We start from the raw sequence: 11115 nt of genomic DNA on the forward strand, positions 1-11115 counted from the left end.
GTGCTTAAGAAATCGTACAGTTGAGTTTAGAGAAATGGATATATGCATAGTCAGATATCGTGCAAGTTGCGTTTAGGCAATTGTTTATGTGTTCAAGATACCGTACAGTTGCGTTTAGAAAATTGTTTATGTGCTTAAGAAATCGTACAGTTGAGTTTAGAGAAATGGATATATGCATAGTCAGATATCGTGCAAGTTGCGTTTAGGCAATTGTTTATGTGTTCAAGATACCGTACAGTTGTTTAGACAAACGCTGATAAATTTCATATATTATACAGCAGAGTTTTGGTAAGTGTTTATATGGTTAGATATACATGTACGGTTGAAATGTTGACTTGATCCGATACTGTACAGCAAAATTTAGAGAAGCGTTGATTTTGTTAGATTCTGTACCGTTGATTTTAGATAAATTGTTTGTATAGTACGTCCCTGTATAAATAGATTAAAAAGAAACTGTATATGATCTGATATTTGGAGTTTAATTCCTGGGATGAGCACAGCACAGGTAGTTCATTGAGCAGCTTAAAACAAGGAAATAGATGGTAGCGTTTATGAAGTTGCTCAAAATGGCGCTTACGAAGGATGAAAAATATATGTATGTGGCGTACCTATTCGAATAGTTTTTCCATTATTAGTTTAGTATATGAACTTATGAATATGTAAACATCCTAAGCTGACCGAATGTCGTGAGGTATTATTGGGATTAAGGCAATAAATATCGATAACATCGAGGGTAACCAACAGAAGAACCAATGTGTTCTAACCATTATAAGCTGTATTTTCATGATATGTTAAATTACCTATATTAGTTAGTTAATAGATTCATTTTAGTTCTGCTTTATGTCCATAGCTTGCTTTGATCAGATGTACATGAAATAAACAACTGAACATAGTTATTTATCCACATTTTCTGTAATGTTACAGCTTGATGACTTAGAACCCTCGTGGCTCTAACATAAAACAACAACAATAACATAATTTACAATGCATATAATGTTTGGATGATTACATATTAAAGGACATTTAATTAGATAGCTGTGTTCATTAATGGTAATAATTTTTATTCAAGTGAAAATGGTAAAGTGTTTGAGCAGTCTCAAGCGTTGCTGCTTTTAATATAATGCTCTTTTATAAGGGCGCACAAGACTTTATTTTTACACACTCTATACGCATCTATTTATCTACATATACAGTAGCCTTGTTATGAATAAATGTTTACTGAAGCTAACTGAAAAAAAAAATGTTTACGATGCTACTATGTTGAAACGTTCCGTTTGTATAACCACGTATGATATATTGCTGTATAGTGTTACATTAATAAGCTTACAGATACGCGTCTTAACCATCCATTTCAGTCAAAGAGTTATGCACGATAAGCATTTACAAGACATAATCATGAAGTAATGATTACCCTTATCAGCATTATTAAACTATCAACTGAATATTTTATCTACTTGGAAAGGTACATATAAGAAGTATATAGGAAAGATCAGTACAACACCCTTCTTTATAGAGTTCCTGTGGCTCCTTTAAAAATGAGTTATAGAATCGAATGACCACTTGTTGGATATTATGTAAAGGAAGTTTTAAAAGTTGCGCAAGGATAAAACCTTTATTCTATAGGTAGGTTTGAACGTTATTCTATCGAAAATAAATAAACCTTCATCCTGTTGTCAATGGTAAGAGCAGCTTCAAACTGTTTTGATGCTTGTCAAAAAATAGGGCACATTTTTGAAAGAAACAACGGAAAACCCTGTTTATTTATGCAAAAATAAAAAGGATATGTAACAAAATCGACATACCTCAGTTTAACATAGATTAATCCATAAATGGATCAGATGTGGATTTGATACGATTTTGTCTGTTAGATATTTTTGTCAGAATGAGATGTTTAAATCAGACAATTATAAAACATGAATATTTGAAATTTGAATCGCATGTGTTCAAATATACGTCGTATTAGTGATATCTGCGAGGTTTTCATGGGTAAAATACATAAATTAAAGTCCGAACCCACGTGTATGATCACGGCAACATGATGTATATAGATAACAACATGATTTGAATCGCATGTGTTCAAATATACGTTGTATTAGTGATATCTGTGAGGTTTTCATGGGTAAAATACATAAATTAAAGTTCGAACCCACGTGTATGATCACTGCAACATGATGTATATAGATAACAACATGATAATGCCTTTTTATCTATAGATTTGAGTTCCGATATGAACATATATATATCTTTACAGCAATTAGACACATAAATCTGTGTGTATCGTTATCTTTGCGCTAGGCGTAGGATGCATTCTTTCTAACCGATGTTGTAAGAGAAATGTAACAACGTTACTTGTAACTAGTACTTTACCTAAATACAGTCTTTTAAACTAAATCCACTGAAATAATGTTACAGGCTAGCATTATAGTCGGATTTAAAAACAGATCTGTGAGAGTTTTATATCTGTCTTTTTTTGTATAACAACTTATGTTTGGGAAACCTTGAATTGCAGATAAGATTAGTCTTGCTTTAAACAACTTTAGTTGACGAGATTAGTCTTGTTTTAAACAACTTTAGTTTACAAGATTAGTCTTGTTTTCAACAACTTCACTTTAGTTGACAAGATTAGTCTTGTTTTAAACAACTTTAGTTGACGAGATTAGTCTTGTTTTAAACAATTTTAGTTTACAAGATTAGTCTTGTTTTCAACAACTTCACTTTAGTTGACGAGATTAGTCTTGTTTTAAACAACTTTAGTTGACGAGATTAGTCTTGTTTTAAACAACTTTAGTTTACAAGGTTAGTCTTGTTTTCAACAACTTCACTTTAGTTGACAGATTAGTCTTGTTTTAAACAACTTTAGTTGACGAGATTAGTCTTGTTTTCAACAACTTTACCTTAGTTGACGAGATTAATATTGTTTTCAATAATTTCATTTTAGTTGACGAAATTAGTCTTGTTTTCAACAGAACATTCAATCAAAAACAAATGGCTGGGAAGTTATAACTTATGTATTCTTATGGCACTTGTCATAATGAATTTTTAGTAATGTCAATTAAGCGACTTAGATACAACATGTAGTTGACTTCTATTACTTTGGAATAAACATGTTGTTAATTTACATGTTTATGTGTGCCAGGTGTGGCCAAGTAGTTATCATGCAGAGTCCAAGGTTCGACTGTAATGACACTGAATACTCTTCGGTGACGGAGGGTGCTGCTGTCTGATAGCCTTTCCTCGGATCAGTAGTTCAAAATTAGGGACGGTTATTCCTGAACTTTAAAGGGATCTGACCTGGTCGCTTAGCCAGCTGTAATAACAATCATTCATAAAATAATACCACTGATGATGTAAAATGGTAGTATTGATTATGATATACAACAGAAGGTCAGCAAATAGTCTTAAGCAATTGTTTAGCCAATTCGTATAAAAATGATCTGGTGTTATTATGGATAAATTAGTTTATCTTTTTAATGTAAATAATCTGGTGTTATTATAGAGTTTATTTGTTTGTTTGTAGTTAAGCACAAAGCTGCACAATGGGCTATCTGTGCTCTGCCCAGAAACCCGGATTCTAGCGTTGTAAGTCCGCAGACATTCCGCTGTGCCACTGGGGGGCATTATTATAGAGAAATTAGTTAATTTTTAGAATGAAAATAATCTGGTGTTATTATAGGGAAAGTAGTTTTTTTAATGTAAATAAACTGGTGTTATTATAGAGAAATTAGCTTGTTTTTTTAATGTAAATAATTTGGTGTTATTATAGAGAAATTAGCTTGTTTTTTTAATGTAAATAATTTGGTGTTATTATAGAGAAAGTAGTTTTTTTAATGTAAATAATCTGGTGTTATTATAGAGAAATTAGCTTGTTTTTTTAATGTAAATAATCTGGTGTTATTATAGAGAAAGTAGACTGTTTTTTAATGTAAATAATCTGGTGTTATTATAGAGAAATTAGCTTGTTTTTTAATGTAAATAATCTGGTGTTATTATAGAGAAATTAGCTTGTTTTTTTAATGTAAATAATCTGGTGTTATTATAGAGAAATTAGCTTGTTTTTTTAATGTAAATAATCTGGTGTTATTATAGAGAAATTAGCTTGTTTTTTTAATGTAAATAATCTGGTGTTATTATAGAGAAATTAGTTTTTAACGTAAGTAATTTGGTGTTATTATGGAGAAATTAACTTGTTTTTGAATGTTTAATTCATGGTGAAACAAACACACTTCATCGAATTATATTTACTCATACCTTTAAGTAAAAAAATCTCAGTTTCTTTACTTAATAAGACACATGTATCAGTCACAATCAATTTCATTACACTTCATAATTTTTCATCTTACAGTTTCTGCTTTCCAGTAGGATATTTTTGGATTTACTTTCGACCATGCTGTTATTCTTTTTTTCGGTCTTTGTCTTAACAAGTCTTCAGGGAGACAAAATCTGGTAGAAGTGGCAGTGGTCATGGGTACTGGTAATTTTTATGTCTCACAAAGGAACACGTAATACCATAACATGGTAGACACAATATTACCCTAGAGTCTTGGAAAAACTAATTAAAATACCCATCGAATGGTGTCATGCTACTGTTTGTGTTTTACTCGCAGTTTCTTTTACTATCACATGTAGCAGCACTTGTGTGTAAGATTACATATAAATGTTCACGTAGAATAAATATATACGTTTATCTATTGTCAAACAGTTTTAGTTGCCTTGATTTTTCAGCGAATACTGTTTGTGTTTTACTCGCAGTTTCTTTTACTATCACATGTAGCAGCACTTGTGTGTAAGATTACATATAAATGTTCACGTAGAATAAATATATACGTTTATCTATTGTCAAACAGTTTTAGTTGCCTTGATTTTTCAGCGAAAGCTTTTAATATTTTGGAAAGGAAAAATGCACAGTAACGTTTAAAATATTACATTGACTAAACACTGGATAACAAAACCCATGATGCGGCCATTTCAATGGAGAATCTAACGTTATCTGCTTGACTAGATCGTTGGAAAGGAAAGCCACACAAGACTGAAAGATTGGTAAATATATATTTGTAAAACAAGATTTTCCATAAAAAAATACATAAAACTTGCTTCACAATAAATAATTTACATATTTTTATGAAAAGTAAACGATATTTATTGTGCTCTGATTATTATGCGCTGTAAGCACTATTTCCTCGAGTTATTTAAGTTCTCTTATTTTTTTACTTCAGTGAGTATTTGTTTTCAAAATGCATAAAAAGTACATCAATTGGTAGAGGTATGTTGGTGTAACATAGCATTTTGTACTTAATTAACAAATAATCTTCAAACTATTTTTTGATCAGAGCAAATCGTTTTTTTTTTCTGAAATGTTGGTTTGTGTAAAGAAATTCAGACTATTACACATACAGCCCCCCCCAGTGGTACAGCGGTATGTCTGCGGACTTACAACGCTAGAATCCGGGTTTCGATATCCGTGATGGGCAGAGCACAGATAGCCCATTGTGTAGCTTTGTGCTTAATTACAAACAAACAAACTTTATTTTAATTTTGCTGACAGTTATACTTTGTTTAAACTGTTTAAACAATACACATACAGAGTTTCGCTTTTAGTATCATATATACTATACCTGGAGTTATAGAATAGGATTTTGTCCGGAAGACTTATTTCATGTTCTGTGTTTCCAGACGCGGCATAGCGGCTCATAGAATGGCTCTGAGTTTTTCATTAAGTACAAATTTTTAGCTCATAGTTCCATCTCTTGACAGATCTCAGATCTAATTACAGCCGCGGCTAGTGAGGATTCCCTCTTGTTTACTTTATTGTATCAACAACTGTCATATTCAAAACTGGTACTGTAGATTTGTATGTAAATCTTAGCGACTCTGTAAAATAATAACAATAATATCATTAACTAGCTGGAGTACCCGTCTCCTGGACGGAAGTTATATAAATTCATGATTAATGAAAAGTTATCTTAGGACATGAAAAGTTGCTTCCCTTATATGTAATTGTAAAAAGAAAACGCAAAAACGCCCATAAAAACTGCAAAACAGAAAATGTGAAATTGCATGCATCTTTCTATGGACCCAGTGAACCTTAAAGCCAAATTTGGTGAAGATCCATCGATAGGGGGCGAAGTAGTGGTAAAAATAGCAAAAACGCCAATCAAAACTGAAAATTTGTATGTACCCCCGCATGGACCTAATGAACTTCCATACCAAGTTTGGTGAAGGTCCATCCAAACCCTGCGAAGTAGTTACATGGACAGACAACAGACAGTACTATTATATTTATATAGATTTGTGTAGTTGACATAATCACATATCAGATGGTATTAGATTAAACAGATTCTTTATTTAGATCGTACACAAAACTCGCCACAAAGGTAAAGTACGATAAACGTATAGTCTTGTTCTAGCTTTTGTTTCAAAGCACGTTTTTGGATTACAGCGTTATCGAATAAATTGAAACAAAATTATACGTTTTGAACGTATTGGCTAATGGTCTTAAGCATATAGATATTTTCTTTCTTTATATTTGGTAAGAGTTTTTGTTCAACAGATCCCATAAATAGAGTTCATTTCAACTTTAACGGGCATTTTTATGATAAGCTGATTTCAGTTATCTGGTTCCATATTTTGTCTCTATGTTTCTATCTGTGAGTTTGTCTATTTACTCTTGATCTTTTGATCAGTCCATTTTTTCTTATATATATCTTTATTTGTGCAGATTATTTGTATTTCTGATTGAATGTGTGTAACGCTCCAGCTGTGTATGTGGCTATCTATTTATCGTTTCTTTTTATTCGTCTTTTTATATTTATCTCTCTTACTACTTTTCTTCTTCTCTATTTGTGACTGTTTGTTTGTTGTTTTTCGTATATCCTTATAGCTTATATTTTGGTTCCATGGTTAGTGTCTAACTGTATGTTTGACATTCTCTATATTTAACGTATTTTAATTAACCTATAGACTCAGGGACCATCAGTGAAAAGTCCAGTCAGGGAAACATGGACAGTCAGGAAAATTCTGGTGACGATGATCCCAAAAAGAAGAAAAGACAGCGACGACAAAGAACTCACTTCACAAGTCAACAGCTCCAGGAGCTTGAGGCCACGTTCGCTCGAAACAGATATCCAGACATGTCTACCCGAGAGGAGATAGCCATGTGGACCAACTTGACTGAAGCCAGAGTTAGGGTAGGTTTTACTTTATACAGAGTTAGAGTAATTTCGTTCTGTAGTCAGAGGTAAAATAGGATTTATTAATATCCAAAAATACTGATTAGCCAAACTTGTGAAAGCTTTATCTCTTAGTTATATGTTAGTCAAAGTTAAGGTAAGTTTTATATCAACTAACCACATATCTAACCAGAATTAAAGTGTATCCTACATCTACTGGATAAAGGATATTTTTTCTGTATTGTCTACAGCAATTGCCTCGTCACTGTTTAGTTATATAAATCTGAATTTTCATTGTATATAGATATGATACATTTTTTCTGACTGTAAGACTTAAGACTGATATGGAGTATACTTTTTCTTTTATATTGAAGCTATATATGGGAATTTTTTATCTTATATAATCGCATGTATGGCAAACAGTTCATCCACACGGACGAGTGCCGTTAGTTTGTGCAAGTAAAGCCGATTCAGTTTGTAATTTGGAATGTACTAGACAGCTTTTCAAATTCCTCTCACGTTTGAAAGGAATTAAGGGTAGGATGGTAAAAATGTGAGATGTGTTGTCTCTTGTTAGGTAAAGTTGCGTTGGACAATTCTAGTAATCTGTCTGGTTAAAAGATGGTATGTAAGGACTAAAGGAACTATGTGGTTTGTCCTTAGATAAACTGAATGTGGTAAGTTTTAGCCTTTTCAACCGTGATATCGGTGTTCCAAATGATGTTTTTTTTTCGTGGTCCTGGTAGTGAAGATTCAGAAGGTACAGAGATTGAGAATGTTATATTAAAATGATTTTGGAGCCTCATCACATTGTAACAGTCGATGTCAGCACGTCCACTTGTGCTCTATCTGACGAATGTGCATCTTGACAATAATTATGAAGCATAGTTTCGATTTCCGTCATAAGGCTTTCATGTCTAAAACACTCCTCCTCCCTGTGTACTTTCTATAAGCCATCTAGTGTACGAGGGTGACGGTTTCTCAGCGCCCATGTCAACAATCCTATCTCACAAAAATCCTTAGACGCTGCGTCCAGCGACTTTACCGGCATGTCTTTGTATGGAGTAGCATGAATACCAGTTTCATTATACAGCTGTTTGAAGCATGCAAAATTGACTGTATATGTTGTGGAAGTAACTTGTATACTCATGACTCTTGTCACTTTTCCAGACTGATTGTGTATTCTTGATTATTTTGCGTATTGTTTTCTGGGGCATGCCTGGGGTGTAACCTCTTATAGGTCTCTTTCTATACGATCCTGGTACCCTAAGTTGATCCATATTCCTTTTTTTTTCCCAATGCCATTACGTTCAAGGGATATGCCTGTCTTGGAAAATCTAAATTCCCAATATGAACACATCTTTATGCTCTGAATGTATAATGATTTTGCACTGGAACGGGTTTTTACATACCATTATCCAAAATGATCAGTTTTCGTGGTATAACACTACCTATAAAGCAACATTAAAATGTCTAAATGTAGTTCCGGTTATACTGTAATCAAAGGAGGTATATATCTCATATAGTTGTTATATTGAAGTTAGAGACAGTATATGATTTATGAAGCTGGTATACTGAAGTAAAAGAAGATATGCATATATATATATATATATTTATATATATCTTGTATAATTATTATATTGAAGTCAGAAGTGGTATATGTCCTATATGGTTGTGAGACTGAAGTCACAGACAGTATATGTTTTATATAGTTGTTATGCTGAAGCCAGACACAATATATGGTTTATACAGTTATGAGACTGAAGTCAGAGACGGTGTATTATTTAAATGTTTATTATAATAAGGTCAGAGGTAGTATGTTATTTACATGATTGTTATACTGGAGTCAGAATGGCGAATGAAGTAAGAGACGTATGTGGTTTACATGATTGTTATACTGGAGTCAGAATGGTGAATGAAAGCAGAGACGGTTTACCTGGTTACTATAATGAAGAAGGAAGCTGTATCTATTTTATACAATTTTTACACTGAAGGCGTAGTTAATATGTGTTTTGTATGGTTGTTATACTCAAAGCACAAATGGCATATGTTTTATATATTGAAGTGAACGGTGATATACGGTTTACCAAATTGTCATATTATATATAGCATAATACAGAAGACTTTTACATGGTTGCTATAATTAACTTTGTCTCTTCAGAAAACTAAAGCTCCAGATGGTATGTGTTTAGTATGGTTGTTATTTTAAATTGCAAGGTAGTACATATTTAACTGGTGGTTTTATTAAGACCAATATGATATATATGTTTTATTTTATTCTAAAATTGAAACCTCGGATGGGACTTGATATAGAACAGAAACCCAAATTTCTATGCAATTTTCCACTTACTTATGCTCACTTTGGAATAAAGTTTCTGAACTTAGTATAAGTTGAATTCCCAGTGGAATACGTTTCCTCATTTGTTTCAAGACTGAAGTTCAGATGAGCTAGTTTGGGATGATTATTTACCTGACTATTAAACTGGGCTTGTCTTATTTTGAAAGTTTAAGAAGGTGAACTTAAATCGAAATGTCTCTTTATTAACTTCAGAGATGTTGGTAGTATAATTATAGCAATTAGCTTTATAACTGACGTCCATAAGGTATCCAACTGAACCTATATCAACACATGTTCATTATAACGTTTATGTTTTGGCTTAGGTACAGATTGTAGTATAATTATAGCAATTAGCTTTATAACTGACGTCCGTAAGGTATCCAACTGAACCTAGATCAGCACATGTTCATTATAACGTTTATGTTTTGGGTTACGTACAGATTGTAGTATAATTATAGTAATTAGCTTTATAAGTGACGTCCATAAGGTATCCAACTGAACCTATATCAACACATGTTCGTTATAACGTTTATGTTTTGGCTTAGGTGCAGATTGTAGTATAATTATAGCAATTAGCTTTATAAGTGACGTCCGTAAGGTATCCAACTGAACCTAGATCAGCACATGTTCATTATAGCATTTATGTTTTGGCTTAGGTACAGATTGTAGTATAATTATAGTAATTAGCTTTATAAGTGACGTCCGTAAGGTATCCAACTGAACCTAGATCAGCACATGTTCATTATAGCATTTATGTTTTGGCTTAGGTACAGATTGTGAAGCATTAAATAATGCACAAATTACCTTTTCAGGCATTGTCTTATACGATGATTTTTTTCAGTCTTAATTTTGTTTATTTTCTGCTTTGTAATGAAGTCACTGGTTCTTTATAGGTGTACAAAAGCTTGAGCTCAGATAAAGTTACTATTTGAATACACTACAACTTAAGAAGATTACGTTGAAAACATTGATTTGTTGTTGATAGTATTGCGCACAGAACTGGAAATATTTTCCTTAAGAAACTGCTGTATCATAAAATTGAATAACTAGAAAGATAGGGATACATGATCTAGGATTTTTCCTAGACCAAATAATCAGTTCAAAGCTAGGGAAACAGCTAAGCAAATACCACCGCCAAATTAATAATGAATATTTTCTTTAATAATGTAAATATTGTAATATGAAATTTACTACACAAGTTATTACGTATCTTATTTGTCTGATGTATTTCAATCTCATGTAATGGTTTTAAAAAGCATGTACTATTTACTGGAACAGGTGTTTGGTACATGCTGCAGTTTTGAATAGTTTACATGCAAGATAAAGTGTTCAGGTATTTTGTTTCACCTGATCCATTTACATGTATAAGTGCAGATATGTTTCGCTTGCTATATAATACAAAGAGTAAAATTTTATTGGCATTAAATTGAAATAATGTATCTCCAAAAAATCGTATTGTAACTAAAAGTACGAGATCTCTTCTTTCGCAAGTCCAGCTGAGAATTCCGGTTTCCCAAATAAGGCTTATTAGTGTTATTATTATGAAGGGCCCGGCATGGCCAGGTGGTTAGGGCACTCGACTCGCAATCTGAGGGTCGCGGGTTCGAATCC

General features: G+C 32.5%; 1 protein-coding gene across 1 annotated transcript in view; it reads left to right on the plus strand.

The window, feature by feature from the left end:
- LOC106459044 (pituitary homeobox x-like) overlaps window positions 1-11115 on the plus strand; it is a 57999-nt gene that overhangs the window by 18073 nt on the left and 28811 nt on the right. The window contains exon 2 of the mRNA XM_013918657.2: window positions 6958-7184. Coding sequence (XP_013774111.2) covers window positions 6958-7184 — 227 coding nt within the window. The remainder of the gene's footprint in view (window positions 1-6957; window positions 7185-11115) is intronic.

This window comes from Limulus polyphemus, unplaced genomic scaffold (assembly GCF_000517525.1).
Source record: "Limulus polyphemus unplaced genomic scaffold, Limulus_polyphemus-2.1.2 Scaffold1, whole genome shotgun sequence".
Classification (NCBI taxonomy): Eukaryota; Metazoa; Arthropoda; class Merostomata; order Xiphosura; family Limulidae; genus Limulus; species Limulus polyphemus.